The 19888-nt window shown below is 45.0% G+C and overlaps 2 protein-coding genes across 2 annotated transcripts in view; one reads left to right on the forward strand and one right to left on the reverse strand.

Moving 5' to 3' along the window:
* Positions 1-19888, forward strand: part of pde4d (phosphodiesterase 4D, cAMP-specific) — a 316846-nt gene that overhangs the window by 24134 nt on the left and 272824 nt on the right. The gene's annotated exons all lie outside the window — the stretch shown is intronic.
* LOC309719207 (zinc finger SWIM domain-containing protein 6-like) overlaps positions 1-19888 on the reverse strand; it is a 48417-nt gene that overhangs the window by 21208 nt on the left and 7321 nt on the right. The window contains exon 2 of the mRNA XM_082555158.1: positions 1275-1631. Within this exon, the coding sequence (XP_082411284.1) occupies positions 1275-1631 (357 nt within the window). The remainder of the gene's footprint in view (positions 1-1274; positions 1632-19888) is intronic.

Below are 19888 nucleotides of genomic sequence, written 5' to 3' on the forward strand. Positions count from 1 at the left end.
ACCCCGTGCAGATTTTATATTCCAGGTAATGAGATGAAAGTCAGTTTAATTTTGTTCATGAAAAGCACAAAAACAGTGCACTTTGATCTTAGCAAACACAGTTAAAAGCTAAGTCTACAAAAAAAACCCCCAAAAAACATCTCTTTCCAAGTTCATTTGCCCTTCCTTTTAAGAAAAAGATCAAAAATATCTCCATAAATAGCCACGAAATTTAAAAAAAAAAAAAAGACTGACAATGTAACTCATCTTTCTACACCTTTATGTCCTATGACTACAGCAACCTGCAAGTGCACTACTCGTACTGCAGGCAGCAATGTGGTGTTTTGTTTCTATAACATTACCAAGCACACATCAGCAAAGCCATTTAGCTATTTGATCTTAACAATAGACAAACTTGCCACCATTGCATTTTAATAAAACTAATTTTAATATAACATAACGTCATTATTTCAGTGCCGCCCTCAATAATTAAACTGCATTACCGATTAAGCAAATTAACTGGTTTCACTGAGATAGATTTTTGTTAAAAGCATGCAATAACAAATTGAGTTTTAAAGATGTCTTTCCGAAGACTCGCTGAGGAGACGCTCAAACTGAGAACCTGAACAGGAGTAACTCTGCTAGCAAGAGTTAGTTTACATTTCTAGAGCTATCGATGGCTCATTGACAGGTCTCTTCATTCTCAAAAGACTCTGTCTCTTCTGTTCTCCGTCTTCTTTTTTTGGCCCTCCTTCTCAGTTTCCTTTGCTCAAGTCTGTTTCCTGTGTCCCGTTATTTTTGGACACCTCCCCATAACTTCTTTTTTGCTTCCTTCATCACTTCTCCAGTTACAAAGCAGCAACACACACAGACAAAAAAAAAAAAACGCATCCAGACTCTTTTATGCCTTTTTGTGCTTCTTGGTTTCCTTGGTTTCTCTTCCCGAGTTGTTTGCCCTTCTATTTGTACTTGCTGCTTACCTCTTCTGGGTAAGCAGTAAGTACAGCATTGATAACAAGAGATAAACAAATCTGTCTAGTAACCTCTTGATCTGTATCTCTGCATTGTTATATCTCTCTCTCTCTCTCAGAGGTAAAGAAGAGCTCTATAGTGTTGATTGCAGCCACAGAATCTCTGCTTGCCGTCTGGCTCTTATTAATGAGTAACATTGATCTCGCCACACTTCACCTTCGCCTCGCAGTCAATACGTGCGCACGTAGAGGCTGTTAAAACCCACATGCGATCTTAAACATGCCCATTACCTCACAAAGACACTAACACACAGGTTTCCTCACCGTGGACCTGATTGATCTCAGAGTTCTGTGACAGAATCTCGTCTGCCAGTTTCTGCGCAGTAGGCAGAACCTCAGTGTGGTGGACTGATATCAGATACTGGACGAACTTCTGCAGCTGGTCTCTGCTCATCTGGAAGAGGGTTTCCGAGATGGGCAGGTGCAGCTTGACCTGTTCCGGTTTCCGTACTCTGTAAAGCGACAGCGCCACTACATGGGCGCAATAGAAGATGTCCTTGTTTCCACAAGTGCACGTTACCGCCGTGATCTTGCAACGATCAAAGCTCACGCTGACGCTGCAAACGAGCTCCGGTGACGAGGGGGTGGCGGGGTCCGTCACTGTGCCGCTCAGGTGGAAGCCTGAAAATGTTAGAAACAAAAGAGAACGTGCTTTGTTTTAGGAACGTTTTTGTTAAATCCTTCATTGTTTTCCATTTGTCTTTGCAACTAAAACAACAAGCCAAGCTACAGAAACAGCAGACAACTAAGCAACGTCTTATATAATACAGGGACATAACCACCATCAGCCACTAGTTAACGGTGCTTACACTCTTCTTTGTAGAATTGGTTTACTTTGGAGGGTTTTTAAGCATGAAAGGTCTGTTTAGGGTGATGCTAATAGATCTCAGCTGGAGATGGTCCAGGTCCTGTAGTCCCAGACTATGACACTACCACCACCATGTTTGACTGTTGGTATGTTGTTCTTTTTATGAAATACTGTGTTACTTTTGAGCCAGATTTAAGAATATACAAATGACCACAACTGTTAGTATTGCTGAATCATGAAAGCTGACCTTAACTGAGACAAGTAAGGCCTGCAGTTCTTTAGATCATACGCTGGGTTCTTTTGTGACCTCCTCGATGAATCATCAATGCACTCTTAGAGCTCATTATGGCCATTCTTGGATAGGTTCACCACTATTCCAAGTTTTCTCTATTTGTGGATAATGCTTCTCACTGTGGTTTGCTTGAGTAAAAGGGGCTAGTCTAAGGTAGCCACATGAGGTAGTACAGAGTTTGAAGCTTCTGCATTGGATTGAGTTTTTAGTCAAGAAGGTTGCTGCTTGGTTTACAGATCTACAGACACACAGAGGCAACAAGACGTTTTGTACTACAGCAGCTAGTTCACCAAGTGTGCTCTTTAATAAATGACACTACTGTGCACATTGTCTACAAGAATGAATAAACTTAGGATGGAGTTATGTTAAACAGACTCACTCGGCCGCAGTCACCTGCCAAAGGCCCCATGTTCTCTTATCAGTATGATCAGGACCAGCTGCAGTCTACTACCATTACTGTGAGTGAGAGTAGAAGGGCCTGACAGAAATCTAGATGCAGGAAACTGCTGATCCACGGCAAAAGGAATTGAGAAAGAGATAAGGAAGTGAGCAGCGTGCTTGACTTTTCCAGTATGAATTATACAGGCTCTCATTTGAATATAATGTTTGATCTTGTCCTGACTGCACCATCCAGAGGCGTGGCTAGTCATTATTCGAGAATACATATGAATGAACCAGGTGGGGGTTCCCAGCAGTGGCCTAAAACACACACTTATGAGCATATGAAAGAGACACACATATGGGCACACACACACATATTCAGGCACAGCGTGCGATCATGCATTTATTAATAATGGGAGTGGTTAGCAGAGGCCAGGAGTAGCTTATGAATGCATTTATGCGCTCAAGAGAGAACTCTGAAATTCATGTGGACCATGCAAAGACATACATATGTTTATCAAAGGACCGAGCGCGTACATAGATGTGATATCAAGCATGTATTAACGCATATATCAAAGTGTTTTCTGGGGCTCTATATTTGGTATGAAGGGAGGGGCAGGAGTTGAATATTTTATAGGATATAGATGGAAATGAGTGGAGGATTATTCAGGAAAGCTAAACAGAGGTCAAAATAGACACCCTTCTTTCTTTGTCCTCAATGAGTGGAATAAGAAAGCGGGTGACTAAAATAGTGATAATGTGAAATGTCAGCATTGTCCCTAAAGCAGCTTCTAGAAAAGCATAGTTGGAAACTTCATTTAAATATCTTGCATATCACAAGGCTGTCAATAGCTGTTGTCTTACAGTTTTTGCCAACAAGTTTTAGTTAGTCCTGCATCTAATAGCATTTCATACTTGGTGACCACTTTCATTGGTTTATTCCTTCTTTTTAGCCAACAATTTCAAGCATTTATTTATACATTTATATCCTTTCAATAGTTACTATTTTAATGACATGGTATGCTTTCAGCTAGTCATTTAAAACTCTTAATTCATTTTATCCAGACATTTTAGTTTGTTTATTTCACTTTTATCTCACCATTTCAACTGTTAATCAATACATCTGGCTAAATATTTCAGTAGCAAGCCATACCATTAGCTTCTCATTTCAGAGTCTTCATTTAAAATTTTACTGAGCTAATTTAAATGTTTATTCATTATTTTTAGTTAACAATTAGCTAACAAACTGTGGATACTTTTCTCAATATTTAAGCTGTTAATACATTAAGGAAACAATTTCAATTTCAACCAATTTTTTAAACTATTAATTTCAAACTTTTTATTAATTTAGCATTGAATAGCATACTTAGCATAGCATACTTTGACTTTTATTTGTTTTAACAGTTAGCTAACAATTTCACTTACAAGGCATGCATTTGGGTAATCATTTTAAACCACTTTAAACGGTTTAGTTATAGTTTAACAGTTGAAATAGTGAAAATAATCATTTTAACAGTTAGCTAACAATTTAAATTACAAGCCAATTTAAATTATTGTTGCTTAACTAACAATTTTATTTCTTTATCTATATTTTTAGTTAACAAACTTAACTTCTAGCTTTACTTTGAGTAAACTTTAGATAACCACTTCACGTGTTTATCTAAACTGTGAATAAACTATGTGTTCCTATTTATTTTGACTGTCTGTTTTCTGCTTCACATCCATTAACTTCAGTTAGCAGTTAACTTTTCTTCTCAAGCCTCTTCAGGCCCCTCCATTCTTAAATTGCTTTGAATTCCCCCCCCCCCCTTTTGGATTAGTTGAGCATTTGTGTCCATTTAATGCTTGTTCCCTTGGATGAGAATAGTTGCTATCGGTTTTATGAGACGGATGCCTAATATAAATCTATCAATACAACATTCAAAAAGCTCTCAGCATGAATGTAATTGGAGTTTGTAAAACAGAAAGAGCAATGAATTATGATATTTACCCTTTCGCTTAGCATTATCTGCAAACTAAGAAATGCTGGCTGCAAAAACCTAACACTGCACAACACTGCCATGGAGATATGCGTTTCCATTCTGAAAGCCAGCTGGCAGAGGAAACACATGTTTGTTAACAATATCCACAGTAGATTGAGTGTGGATCAAATATGGCAGCCACTCGCATCTGCAGTGATCAAAGCCTATATGTCTCCAGCTGTGGGAGACTCCAGCACTGAGACAATCTTAAACTAGACAAAAATGCTGACATGGTGCACCTGGTTGTAGAGCAGAAAGCTAGCTTATTAAGCTGTAAAAACAAAAAAAAACATACAAATGAGGATTTTGTTTGTAACTCTTGCTGCTACATTTAGTCTGTCGGTACGTGCGTGTGTGTGCGTGCACGCAGATGTCAAGCTTGTGTTTCGAGAGTGGCCCCTGGTCCACAGAGGGGGGAGAAAGAGAGAACATCAAAAACATGTGGGGCTTAGAGAGCCCAAAAAAAATGAACCTTTGATACAATTGCACACACACACACACACACACACACACACACGGTTGTAAAACCAGCTGCACTTTAAAAACCAAAACTATTTTTCTTTCTCATAGAGAAAATGAACAGGGATACTTTTTGGATTCAGAACACATGGAGTATAAAACACTGAACAGCGATAAAAGACTTGCGTATTTAAAAAGCTAAATTCTGTCGTGTTTCCCTTGCTTTAATAGGCATTCTCACTCTCTCCCCTTCCAAGCCCTTTTCATCCATCCACATTCCCACAGCTCTTTCTCTCTCACTCTCTGACAGATGGGTAGGTAATGAGTTTCGCCTTTCCCCGTCCAATCGTCTGGGCACCAAAACCTGCCCCCCACGCCAAAAATGCCCTTTTAATTTAGCCAAGCGCTGAGTACAGGGATATTACTGTTTAGATACACGCACTAGCACACACACACACACACACAAACACACCTCCCCTGACTCCTGGTTGGGTGGGTATGAAACCTTCAATGTCTCATGTGCTAGCTATTAAAGAGCCTGGTTTCCCCCTCACCCAGTCCACCCAGCTTTCCTCCCCAAGTGGTACTCAGGGCTCTTTTCTGTGCATGTTCAAGAGGCCAGTGTTGGCTTTCAAAGTAACCATGGCGGCCATTTTTAGAACAAGGCCTCTGTGAGGTTGCCCTAGAAACCCCTTCTGACCGCCCTGGTGAAATCACACTTGGCCCAAAACACAGAGGAAGCAGGCAATGACAGTGTGTGAAAGAGTGAGTGAGAATGAGTGTGTGTGTGTGTGTGTGTGTGTGTGTGTGTGTGTGTGTGTGTGTGTGTGTGTGTGTGTGTGTGTGTGTGTGTGTGTGTAAAGCTAGCTAGCTTGCTAGACAGCTAAACAGACAGACAGATATCCAAAAATGTCTGTGGACCACCCACACTCTTTGGGTGATCCACATCAAAGCATTCTTTCATATTGTACTTCGATCTTTCATTCTCAAATTGTGTAAGTGCAGATTAGCCAGTATGTGACGTCTTGACCAGCTATGACCACTTCTGCTTATTCCAAAAACAAGGGCCCCCCTGAAATGCCAGATTTGTGCTCTTATTTCAGGGAGGAAAGACCTGGGCTAAGACCTGCAGCCCCTTCAACGTACGTCTGCTGTGACGGAAGAATGCCACCTTTATATGCTCCCTATGAAACAGGATTTAGCTTCCCACATGAAGGCAGTTGGTGGGGAGAGGGGGTTTGCTTCGCTAAGCACAAAAGTGCCCAGTGTTCCAAAATCAGTGAACTAAATTAGATTGAGCAACATACATATATTTCCGCAATCAAATTAAGATTCCAAGTCAATGGAGAAAATTCAGGCCCAGCAGTGGGAAGGTCATTAAGTTTATTGGCTGAATTGGTCCATGAGTGACTGTCACCTAAATCTAATATGGCACCCTGCAGTTCAGACAGCACTCATCCTTTCTGTGTGTGTGTGTGTGTGTGTGTGTGTGTGTGTGTGTGTGTGAGAGTTTGTTTGTGTGTGATTTATTCTGAAAAAATGATGCATTTGAATGAAAAAACAAAAGACAACAAACAAAACCAAAAAAAATTAAAAAGAACCAAGATTAAACAAATGGGCCGGTATGAAAGCAAGTTAACAAAGGCAAAGAGGGAGAAACAGCCAGAGCAAATATTTAAGGCCCAGTCGCCTGCACAGATTCACTTTAGCCTTGCACATTAATCAAATTACCTCGTGGGCTGTAGACAGAGAGAGAGCAACACCTAAATCCGACTCTGCCCTGCTAGAGCTTCTCTGATCCAGAGGGGACCACCTGCAGCAGTGTGAGCTTTAACATGGGATCCTATTTTATGTTGACCAAAGATAGCCTGCTTAAACCTAACAGAGAAAAGGCTATTGGCCTGGAATCCAATCCATTTGGTCGGACTAAACTGAGAGGCCCTGCTGAAAGGAGATCTGAACTGCTACAAGGCTAGAAAAGGGACATAAACTGATGAACAACCCCCACCCTCTAACACGCCATCCCACCCACAGCTAAAGGAGCATTTCCTTCGTCGCAGCTCCTTGAACTGGCCCAATTAATAAGGTTACAAAGACGTACACAAGGCTATGCAGCATCTAAAAGGGTAGGTCTGTGTGAGTAACAATAAGTGCATGCGTGTGTGGTCCTATAAGGAAGAACCCATACAGAGACTATAAACAGACATCAGAGCTATTCTGCAGGAGACCTTGCTCCAGGCGTGCGTGTGTGTGTGTGTGTGTGTGTGTGTGTGTGTGTGTGTGTGTGTGTGTGTGTGTGTGTGTGTGTGTGTGTGTGTCCTAGGTATGGGACAGGCTTGAATAACACAACTGAGCTCCAGGGGCAGCCATATTCATGCCTTAAACCCACTGGTGCACCAAAAAAAAAAAAAAAAAAAAAAAGTATTTTTCCTCCCCGGGTGTGTTTTCATCACCCACACATTTACACATGCATATTTGTACACAAACACACACACAAGCTCCCAGTCCGAATGCTTATCCTGACAAGACACACATAAGCATAAATTAATGTTCTGAGATATTCTATGAATTTCAATGCATTTACTTCCGTTTGAGATTCTGACAGCAAAATCTGAATGTTAATCATAGGGACGGGAGGGAAAGTATACGTGTATGTCTGTGTGTTTGTGTCTACGTGCGAGTGTGCGCGCACGCTGACGGATGTGTGGGTGATTGGAGTTGTCATCAGCTGGCGGTTGAAATGACAGTCGACTACTGGGCTGCTGCCACTTCGTTGCCACGCGGTACATCAGGAATGACTTGCAATTTTCTAACTATCACTTTCAAAATGGATTCTAATTTTGCTGGATTGGGCCTGTCAGAGAGAGATGGTGTTACTGCTCTGCTGACGGATCCCAAAGGTTGGTGTTCAAGAAAATGACCAGTATAGGAAGACAGTGAAGCCTCTCGTCATGGACGGGCTTGAGACAAGAGGAAAAAAAAACAAAACAAAAAAAAAAAAAACAGTTTAAGGGATATTCATTAGAAAATGTTGGGGAACAGGGATAACCAGCTAGCATGACTCTATATAAAAAGATACATAAAAGTCTGTAAAAGTTTATTAGGCCTCAGTCACACAGGCCTAGAGACTGATTGGCCATCTGAGAACCACCAGTTGAGATTGAAAAACCTCCCTGAAAGGTCACCAGTATTTTGCATGAGGGATGCCAGCTTGACTGCAAATACTTTCAGCTACTTCCCACAGTGGATGGATCCACATATCGATTTGGCACAGATTTTATGTGACACAATCCTCCAGTTTATCTGGGCTTATGATGGGCCACTAGGAGAACACTAGCTGTTGGCATCCTGAGGCGTTCTTTGCCTTCAGTCAGACCAGAAAGCATAAAAAGTGAATGACATCCCACGACTTCAAGTGATGGGAAATGAGCAGCATAAACATTGTTGAAATTCCATGCAAACGACTGAAATAATCACTTATAAGAAGAATACAGCCGACTGACATATGATCAGATAGTAAATATATTAGAAGGCTGCTTAGGCGACCAGAGCCTGGAATGGAGGCAAGTGACCAGCAGTCAGCTGCAAACCTATAGCTGACGAGCAGATCATCTACAGTGTGTACTGAGCACAAAAGTTGCAGCTAACACATTTCAAAAGCCACAAATGTTCCTTTGAGGCAAGCATTTTCAATTTCCGGTTTGTGTTGCACTTCTCAGTTTCACTACTGCATGAAGACTCGATGGCAAGTGTTTGCAGTCGAGTTAGTGTCTCCCGTTCCAAAAATGGGCAACTGAAGCAAACTGCTTATAATCAAAGCAATCATAACTGTACACTTCTTTGCAACCAATTTCATCTTCTGACTACAAACAACCTGGTCAGGAAATACATATTTATCCCTAATGACCTGTGGTTGCCAGGAGGTCACTGACCAGTCTCTAGGCCAGGGTGACTAGGATTTTAGTAATCAGTTTCATAGTGACTACCATCAACATCCTGCAATCACTCACCAACTGGTTAGGGAAATCTACATTTTTTCCTTACAACCAGTAATTGCCCGGTGAACATGGCTGGCATTCAGACCTGTGTGACTGTGAGAAACTAAAATTGGGGTCTAACAAAACGTGCTATGTTAGTTGTATTTAAGTATTTAACGCTTAAGTCTAAAATTACTATTAGGTGTAATTTCACCTGTGTGGTATTGGGTGAACTGTTCCTTTAGTTGGTATCCAACAAATTTCTGTCACTTGATAAGTTAGCAGCCTGCTAATTCTGCCTCCCATCTGTAAATTAACTATACATTATCCCAATCCATGTGCAAGGTTCATTAGTGTGAATGAAATTACAGATGGCTGGAAATGAATGCGTGTAATTAGCAGAAGTCTGTCCCAGAAGACCCACGCAAGCTATAGATGAAGGTAAAGGGATCCATTGAAAAGCCATTGTTTGCTACTACAGCACTTGAGTAACTTTCTGGTGGGAAACCTATAGAGTAAGTTGAGACAGTAAAGCACTAGCCTTGTTCAAAATGAGCTGGTCTGTTCAGTAGACAAAGTAAAAGGAATAAATGGGGATTATTGAAAAGTGTGTTTTTCAGCTTTTATGCAAAATCTGCATGCAGAAACTCCCAGACTGACATGCAAAATAGATTGTAGATGCGTTTCGTTCACTTAATCTGAACTTTGACCCAGAAATTCTTTGGCGATAATGCAGCTTTTAGAAGTTTGTCGAGCCACTAAAGCTCAAATATTAAAATCGATAATAGAAAAAAAAAAGAAAAAAAAAGAGCAAGTGTGGTTTAAATAAAAAAGATTCTGTAAATGCAGCACAGCGCACAGACAAAAAGCCACTGTGAAAGTTAATGCTGCTGAAAGTGAACAGAATTTATTTGCATATGAAAATAGCTGGGCACTAATGGCACTGGACTGAAAACTGCAGCATGACTGCGAGTGCACATGCGTGGGTTATGTGCGTGTTTTTAGGTTCACTTCTCCACGCCAGGAAATAACCTTACTCTCTTTACCCTTCCCATTTCATTTGGAAAGTCACCCGACACACTCTCTCACACACACACACACACACACACACACACACACACACACACACACACACACACACACACACACACACACACACAAAACCCCACCCCTTGACACACACTCATGATTCCTTCATGCATGCACGCATACTGGCTTCAGTGACTCCCTGCAGTCAACCTCCTTCTGCTCACAAACAGCCCCTCCTCTTTCCTTTTTCTCTCTCCAATAACTGACTCCTCCCCTGTTCCCCCTCCCATGACACGCACACTCGCACACTCACACACACACACACACACATGCAGAATGTTGCCTAGCCCTAAGCTGACCTGCTGTGTGTGTACTGACGTCACACTATAGACAAGGAGAGGCATCATTCCAGACAGACACGAACACGTGCGCACACACACACAGGCCCCAGCCGAGGGGGAAGCTGCATTCCAGCACAGGCCCACAGACACACAAACACACATCACCACGCCTGGCGGTGGGAAGCATGGGGAGCACTCAGCTGTAGCGGGGAGGAGGGGGAGGATGGCGGGTAGGGGGGGGGGGGGGGGGGGGGGGGGGTTTCAGAGGAGGGAGGAGGGAGCGATGGCTCTGAGCCAGTGTTCCTCTGAGCTCAGCACTTCCCCTTTCAGCTCCAGCCAGCCGCCAGTTTGCGTAACGCAGCCAATGTAGCCATGCTGGCTTTTTTTAACCCCTTCTTTCCTGGAGTCACTGAGGTCACACTGGCTGTTCTCTGTTCGCCGGCGCGTGCTACATCCTGCCATAAAGCTGCCTCTGCCCCCCCCCCCCATCTCGGAGCGTCCTGTTAGAGCATCAGGCCTGCTGGCATGCTACTTGTGCTTCTGCCTTACCTGGCAGAGATGGAAGCAGGTGCACATGTGTGTTAGTGCCACAGTGAAATGTACAAAAAAGTTATTTATCGTCTCCCTGCACAAAGAAAATAAACAAATCTACATGGAACAATTAAACAGGTGGGCAGTCTATTGGAAAGTGACCTGGCTTCATCAGCGACACCCCAGATAAGACAAAACTGTGCAACAGCTACAGCAGCAGTTTTCAAACACCATAACTGAAAAATATGTAGCTTGCACAATAATCAGTTTGACCATTAAAAAGGGAAAAACCTGACACAGGTAAGGTGTCTGTGCACTGCATCTATTCCTCTGTGTATCTGCTGACCTTCTCTCCACTCTATACCCGAAGTGATGTGAGGCTTCATGCATCAGATGTGCCGCCTACCCCCCTCCCTAAAAAGACAAACAAAAAAAAAAAAGACCCAGTGGAAAGTGTCATAGCTCACACTAACCACAGCAGACACAGTCCACGGTGGCAGGATGGGCAGAGTGGGGGTTCGGGGTGTGGGGGATGGGATGGAGGAAGAAAGGAGGGGAGGTTCTCTCACATTTAATATCGCTTGACACGCGTCATCCAGCATCTCTCAAACAGTAGCTGAGCCTGTGTCAAAGCCGTGGCCCTGTCAAAGATCCTGCGCATACAGGACGCACCTTGTGCTCTCACACACACACACACACACACACACACACACACACACACACACACACACACACACACACACACACACACAAATAATAGACAAATAACTCAGCCACCTGGCGCCTTGATCGACGGGCTGTTGCAGAGAACGGGAATAGCTGGGATGAAGACAAGTGAGGGAAAGAAGAGAACGGGCAGGAAGGAGGGGGAGCACGAGAAAGGTTGATGTCTCTGCTGAATCGAGGTGGTCGATTCGCTTGCCTGCGGGCTATTCCTGTAAATATTGACGTTGATGTTAGCACCACTCTCTTAAGGATAAGCTATAAAGCAAAGGGGGGTGGGGGGGTGGGAGAGAGTCAGATTTACTCTGTGCAAACTGTAAGCATCTGAAATCACACGCTACACTCGGCCTTCAGAAAGCAAGTCGAAGGGGAAAGGATGAGAGACTTTTCAGGGTGAGGACCTGAAACACATGGGGGAACTGAGATCTCTCTCGGTAGGTTTACAACTCACTCCTCTCCTTTCCCCTCTCTCGCTCGCTCGCTCTCTCTCTGGATGGTTAAGGTTTCCATTCTTGGACTAAAAGCAGGCAGCTGACATCAAAACCTTCAGAGAGACCCTTATTTCCCAGAAACAGCTCTGGTTTCATGTAAATAGCTGCCTTTCATGGCTACATTGAGATAAATTGCACCCTGCTGGACAAGAGGGGGGACAATATTCACCCTGGAGCCTCTTTTGTTGACATCCGTGTGCGTTGCCATGACAATGTGTGTCTGTCTGGTGTTGGGTCTATATGCATGTACATTCAGGGGGCAAGCACACACACACACAGTGCAAAATATGCAGACAATAAAAATATGAACACAAGTATCTTCTTTGTCAAACACACAAAACACCGGTTGCACAAAATATTACAAAGAATACTAAAACAAGCGTGACCGAAACACAGTTTCAAGCTAGACTTCATTCTAACCATCATGTCCTTGTGAAGGCCTGTAGGCAGAGAAGTCTATTACTAATCATCCTCACATTAAAAAAGAAAAAAAAAAAAGGGGGGGGGGGGGGGGGGAAACTAATCCAAGAATGACAACACCCTTTCCAAAACCCTCCAGAGGACCTCGTCCAGTTGACTGGGAATTAATCTGCCAGAGGAATGCAATGATGCTTGAATTCATTTTTAGCACATTAACAGACTAATTCTCAGGTTGCTCAACATGCACATAGTCTGTATCGTTTTAAACTTTAAAAAATGAATTACTGTGATTGCCAGTACACCCAAAGTACCTCCAGATTATTTGATCGAATTACCTCAAATTAGCATTTTCATAAATGACAGAAGAATAATCGTATCCTTACCCAATTATGCTGATTACATCTCTTCAGAGACTAGTGAAGTGAAGCGCTATGTCACCTCTGAGACCACATCAAACAGAGGCCAACAGCTTTGTTTATATTTTACTATGCGCTCACACTTTGATATCCTCATTATGTTCATTTGGGATGCCAGACTGCTGAAGGAGGAGAGGATAGAAGGGGGTTTGATTGGGGAACGAGGGGGTGAGCTGAGGGGGGGTCACTTGCCCGCCACCACATCCACTGTACGGGGCATCGAGGGGCCTGCATGTTAACCGTAAGGATAGAAAAGATTATGTGTGCATGTGTGTGAGAGAATCACCTCCCGTGGGCAAGTCAGCATTCACCCATGAAGTAGGTCAGTGAAATTTGCCCAAATTAGGTCAGAGGCAGTCAATGGGTGCCATCCTGAACAAGAGAAAGGATAAAAGGGAGGGAGTGAGAGATAGACACAGAAGAGGGGTTGGTGGGGCGGGGGTCTATAAGGTTAGGAGAGCAGAACCAAGCGGCTTACTTCATCTCAGCTTTAACACTCAGTTAATTACTGTTGCACTGGTCCATACAAAAAAATACATGCACACCAAAAAAAGAAAGCAGCCTCAAAGTGAGGGCCCAAAGCAGAGTTCTTCATAACTTCAAGCCTGTCACTATTTCTCTATTCAAACATTGCTGGTATCAGAATCAGTGCACATCAAAAGCCCGTTTTGATTGAAAATGCTCTTGAAAAGCAGTCCGATTCAGTTACAGCGCTTAGGTTTGATTATTTAGCGGCCCCACCTCCTGACTCTGCCCCCTCAAGCTGTTTGGACGGTAGTTTCTTTTGTCATATGCCTCCACGTCTTGCAGCTCCTTCCACGCCCCACCCGCCCCTGCTTCCCTCCCTGTTTTGAGGAATCCACGCCGGGTTGTTGTGCACTGATGCCAATAAGTGAGGGAAGACAGGAACCTTTGATGTCTGTGGCACTTTGCGATTCGCTTTCATCATCCCGCGTCTGTCAGTCAGCAAGAGAAAACGTGACTCCAAAGGAAACTTTTGCTGCTCTCCCACCCCTCCACCCCCACCCACTCTCCACGCATACATACAAAATTAAAACATAACAACAAAAGCCGACAACAAATGCAACAAGAGAGGAGGGGGGGGGGAGAGACTGCTGTGGGCATTAGACAGACAGGAATGGGTTGAATAATAAGCAAAGAACGGCAAGTTTTTCCACAGGAGAGACTATTTTTCTTCCTGCCTGGGCTTCACTGGCCCACTTCCACTCAAAGGGAATGTGTATCCCAGTGTAGCTGCAGGCTGCTCTCTGAACTTTACCCTGTCAGTCCCTACAGTCGCCCTTTCAGAATTGCTCTGTGTCAAGAAGGAAGAAGCGTATTGGCGTGTGTCTTCTGTGGGCAATGTCTGTTCAAAAGAGTGATGATGGAACCTGTGCCTGCACCTAATCACACAAGCCTGCACCCTTCGCTCTGACAGCCTCAGAGGTTAGGGAGGAGGTGGGCGGGGGGAGTGAACAAAGGCTCCCTTTCCCTGGGCAGCGATCAAACTTGAGCCCTCGGCTTGTCTAGAATTGTGACAAGGCCCACTTCCCCTTTCGCTGCTTTTCCCCATCCTCCCCCTACTGCCAATCATGTGTCATATGCCTCACACTCTCGCACGACGCATGCTTTCATGCGCCTGCCGTGTGTGTCTGTGCCGTTGCCTGAGCCAGAGCCCATCTACACAACTTAAAGACACGCACGGAAACTGGAGTCGAGGAGACGGAGGAGACACGCGACGAGTCTGAGAGCTTCACGGAAAGTGTTAAGCCAGAAACAACCGAATGTACAAGCCGAGTGTGGCTTGGAGTAAAGCGAGCCACATTGAGTTACAGTGACTAACGTTATAGCCAGAGAGAGGAAGATGCCTGGCAATGGATGCTGGGCAAAGGAGCCAGAGAACTGAACTGCAGCCAACCTGGATGAGGCCTCAGTCCAGATATGTTGGGACAGTACCAGGGGCCCAGCTACAGCCTGTCAGAGCAGGGAGGAGGGTGAGCAAATGAAGTAGCAAGAAATACACAATTAAAAAAAACAAAACAAAAAAGCCAACACACACACACACACACACACACCCACACGAAAAAGAGAAAGCAAAACAGAAGGCTTATAGGCAAAACAGAGAGAAAGAGAGAGAGAGCGAAGGGTTTTGAGGCTTTTCAGCTCCAAAGTGGGATGGAGGGGGATGGTTGGAAGGAACCACTGAGAGTCAGGCAAAACTGGAGCCCAGGTTCAGAGGCAGGGCCAGGGCTGAGCTGGGGCTGCTGAGAGAGGAGCCAGGGCTAGAGGCCAGAGAGAAGAGGGAGAGCTGGAGGAAGGGAAAAGGGGGGCTGAGAATAGGAGGAGGCTATGGCAGAGCTGGAGCTGGGGCCAGAGCCAGAGCCAGAGCCAGGGGCCCCAGCTTTAGATTTAGTCAGCTGTTCCCCTGGCCAGCAGCTGGAAGTACATAGGGAGAGTGAGGGAGGGGAGGTAGCAAGGGAAGACAGCACAGGGACTTCGTTGGAGAATTTTAACTGGGAAAGTGAGAGATGGAGAGGAATTAGAAAGAAAAAAAATGGAGGGAGAGAGAGAGAGAGAGAGAGAGAGAGAGAGAGAGAGAGAGAGAGAGAGAGAGAGAGAGAGAGAGAGAGAGAGAGAGAGCGAGAGAGAGAGAGGTAAGAGTAGAGAGAAGGGGGTGAGGAGGGGAGGTGTGGAGGTTTGGAAAGAGGACAGTGGAAAAGCCATTAGATTCCGAGGAGAGAGAAAACAGCACCAAGACCAGACAGACTGACAGAAGGTGGTTAAGGCTCACTGGCTTCGCAACCACTCTTCACTTCCTCCCTTACTGGTCCTCTCGCTCCATCATCCCTTTCTTTCTTTCCTTCCTCCCTCCCTCCATCTATCCGTCCATCCTCCTCCTCTCCTTCCGTCACTGGTGAGCTATTCTCTGGCCACCTCCTTCCCCGACCAGTTGTGCTTCGCCAACAGCTCTGCTATTCATTACGCACGACCTGCAGGCGTGACCCTGAACACACACCGAGATCCCAAACAGGTGCCCCACACACAAAATACACACACGCAGACACACAGCATCGGCAGCGGCAGCAGCAGAGGGATCACACTTAACTGTAGGGGGAAGATATGCAGGGAGTGTGGACAGAAGGGCTGTAGCGGGGAGAGAGAGAAAGCTCAGTGTTGCTGCCAGAAAAGCACTGCAGGAGGAACAACATGGAAAGATGGAAAGAACAACAAAAATATATAGAAAAAACAACAATGTAATTAAAGCTAAGCACACTTTGTTTCCATGAAAGTGGCGAAATGAGATTTGGAGAAGGGTGAGTGAGAGCGAGGGGCAAGGGTTTGCCATGGGGCAAGCAGCCGCTGCTAGCAAAGCACTTTACGGCCTATTATATTCCATTCAGATGGACGAGGCGTCTGGGATAAAAGCATTTAGTCTGTGCGTTACTGAGTGACTCAGCACTTGGAGCCTTCACAGGTGGACCCCCTCATAACTACACAATGCATATCAATGAAGTGGCCCACTCACTGCATATGGATCGCTCACTCCCACGCCTCTGCCTCTCTCTTTTTTGCCCATCCTCCTCCACCACCTACGTCGGCCTTTTCCTCCTCAACCTTTCACACCTCCTTGTGGAAACACTCTACCTCTCTGTTGTTTATTGTCGGATTGAAGTAATTCCACCTGCTCCTCTATATGAAAGACTTAAATCGGGACGGCATCCAATAAAGCAGGAAATAAATGGAGCTGCAGAGTTCAAAATAAATAAATAAATCTGTGCATATTTCTTTTGCTGCACTTTCCCCTAAATTATTAGGAGCAATTTCTGCCATGTATGGAATAGCTGACCCACCTCCTTGCCTGTCTTTTCCCTCTTATTTAGCGCTGATACGGTAGACAGCTACCCCTCCTCCTCCTCCCTCTATCGCTTCCTCTCCATCACTCTCTTGTCTCTCTACAGCTCTACCTCCACCCATCTGCCCTTTCCTCTTAGTTCTACCTCTGCGCCGCTCCATCCCCTGCTCTCCTCCCCTTGGTAGTGGTTAATGGCACAGGGATCCAGCGTGGAATATAGATCAGTGCGAGATGGATGGGGCACCAGGAGCTCCGGCCAGTCCCGTAGGTCCCAGACCAAAGATTAACTAAATATTAGCTGACAGGAAGAGAGAGGCAGGGACACAGCTGCAGCTGCTAGTGCCGCTGCTGGCAGAACAAACGACAGAGACCGTTTTTAACCCCTATTGCTCTTGGGAGAGAGACAAACACATGCGATAAACACACCGAGATGCAAAAATACACACAACGCATGGGGCCAAGTGCACCGCCATGCACGCATACACACATGCTATCAGAAGCACCCTGGGAGAAGAAGTCCACTAATCACATTCTCTCCTCCCCCCCTCCTCGTCTGCCCTGCCAAGGCGGATGGCGAGGGGGGGGAAAGGAATAAATCTTTATTAGGCAATGTGTCCCTGCTTTATCGATCGCTTCGCTCCTTCCCTCCCCTTCTCTCCTTTCCACCCCCTCTCTTTCGCTCCCCTCCTTTTGTTATTTTAGGCGTGTGTCTGCCATCCAGTTCAATTGAGTCGGGGTGTACATCAGAGAGGACCATTACCTATGTCTCCCTGGGCTGGGCTGTCACTGGCTGTGAGGAGGGTATAGGATGAGGTGATGTAGCCACCCAGGAGGGACAGCTAGCCTGCTAGCAGCAAGCCAGTCTCAGCTAGAATGCAGACAGACAGGTTGGCAGTGACACACAATGGCATACAATCATCCTCAACAATGCCAGGCAATAATGCTAGCGTCAATACTTCACCCACACTATACCCATGCCGTTCAACGAGCAGAGCGTGGGACAGGCATAGACCGGTTTCAGTCAAAATAAGATTATTTCCACATTTCGCTCTGCTTGGGAACCTGCATCCCATTTCATGTTCAGACATGGAAAGTGGGAAGAGGGGAGAGAAGCAGCAAAACCCCCAGCAGAGAACAGAGCAGGCATCATCACAGCAGATTTGATTGAGAAACAGCAGTGAAAAGAGGAACTTCAGTGGAGGCGGGTTGCAAAGCAGCTTGCAGATGCCTGCAGAAGTCACTGTGGGTTGTGTAAAGCATCTTAAACAGCACACCGTGTATGACATTTGCCATTTTGATGTGTAGAAGTTTATCTGCTATTGTGGGCTAGCATTCAGATCAGCCGATCAGTCAGGATTTTTAGTTAGGTTTATGTTTGTGGCCTGGCAGAAGTGTTGTGATCAGGGCAATAAACAAGTGTAATTCATCAGTGTCGACCTAAAAAGGTTCCAGGATGGTCTGCAATGCCTAAAAAAACAACAACATCAGATTGAGGATCATTTAAAAACTTCAGACAAATACACGTCACAGCAAGTAGGCCAAGTCTTGTTTCTCTCATAAATCCTGTAGTAAACAGAGAGCTTGTGAATGTAGAAAGAGCGACTGCCCCTGAGACCTGGACACAGACTGGTAGTTCTAGCAAAGCACAGAGAGGAGGAATTAGAAAGCTTGTTAGCCTTCTTTTGGGACTTTAGACACAGGAAGCTTGATGGAAACATGCTGTATCTAGACAGGAGCCGTGTAAAATACAATATGGGTGTCTTTAGCCTGGCTTGGGAATTGAAACTTGAAAATCAGGAAGTAGAGAAACAGAGACAATGGGAGCTTAGAAGCACAGAGAGGGAGTGCAAGTATGGAGGTATGGTAAGACCAAGAAAACAGGCTGGCAAGAACAAGGAAAACAGGAATGAAATATGAAAAAAAAAACTAAGCAAGCAAAAAAACAAAACAAAAAAAAAGAGCATAGAAGTGAGAGAAAAGAAAGAAAGAAAAAAACCTCTTTAGAAGGGCAAACTAAATTCCATAGTCATTTGAAAGCCTTCTACTCCTTCCCTCTGAATCTCTCTCATTCTCTTTCTTTGTCTCTCTGTCTCTCATGCCTGGAGAGCCTTTCCAGCTCTATTCAGCCCTGCTCTGCCACAAAGCAATGAATGCATGTCTCACATGCCACACCGCCACGACATCGTTGGACCAGGCACAGCCAGAGGCACCTTGCACTCTCAAAGCCTCCTCCTCTACATAGCTCACACGGCACTTGAGCCTGCCAGGCAAGAAGAGAGAAGGGGATAACCCCCCTCGTCTCAATCTGGCTCAGATTCCCGATTGTTCCACAAAAGGGACAACAAAAGTGGGCATACTCTTTGTCTCCTCCTGGACCGTTCTCTCGGGTGAGAAATTGCTTATTGGGACGTGTAAAGACGCATGCACACATTCAATCAAGCAAGCAGCCTTTTCCTTTGGTCAGGTGCTACTTATTGGAAAACAATAATGCGAGCAGGGGCCTGTCTTTCAAGGAAGGCAGTCAGCCACTGGAGGGACAGTCTGACCAGATTGACCTTTGACTTCGGTAAATCCCTGGAGATCAGATGAAGAGGTCAACACTGGGCCAGCTTAGTGATGGGGGAGGGACCAGTCAATGAGTGAACACCTCTATCAGTATGTATGTGTGCGAGCAACAGGGGTCAGTGGCAGGTAAACCCTCATCCTCTGCTGTTGTTTATTCAAAGGCGCCTAGTCACCGGCACCCCGGCACTGTGAGGTAAATGTGTGTGTGTGTGTGTGTACATGCAAGAGTGGAAACGAGATAGGGTGGGAATGATGACAGACGGGAATGTCATCCACCCTCTTATCATTAACATGCCTCACCTTTATTCAGCCTGACACACACAGCCATAAACACGCTCAGCGAGCCATTAACACACAAAGTCACACACGTACATTCGCCTATTCACACAAAGTTAAATAGACTGAAAGAATCCTGCCTTTACTTATAAGCTGTGCAGGAATTTGGGCGAGCTGTGTCTCAGAAGTAGCTTTACAAGGCAGATCCACCCGAGTTAAAGTCCAAGTCCAAATCTTTATGGCCTTGACTGCCTTCTTATTAGAAAGCCCTGGGCTGTTCGTTTGATATAGACGA

This window comes from Aulonocara stuartgranti (genome assembly GCF_965226115.1).
Source record: "Aulonocara stuartgranti genome assembly, chromosome: 12".
Classification (NCBI taxonomy): domain Eukaryota; kingdom Metazoa; phylum Chordata; class Actinopteri; order Cichliformes; family Cichlidae; genus Aulonocara; species Aulonocara stuartgranti.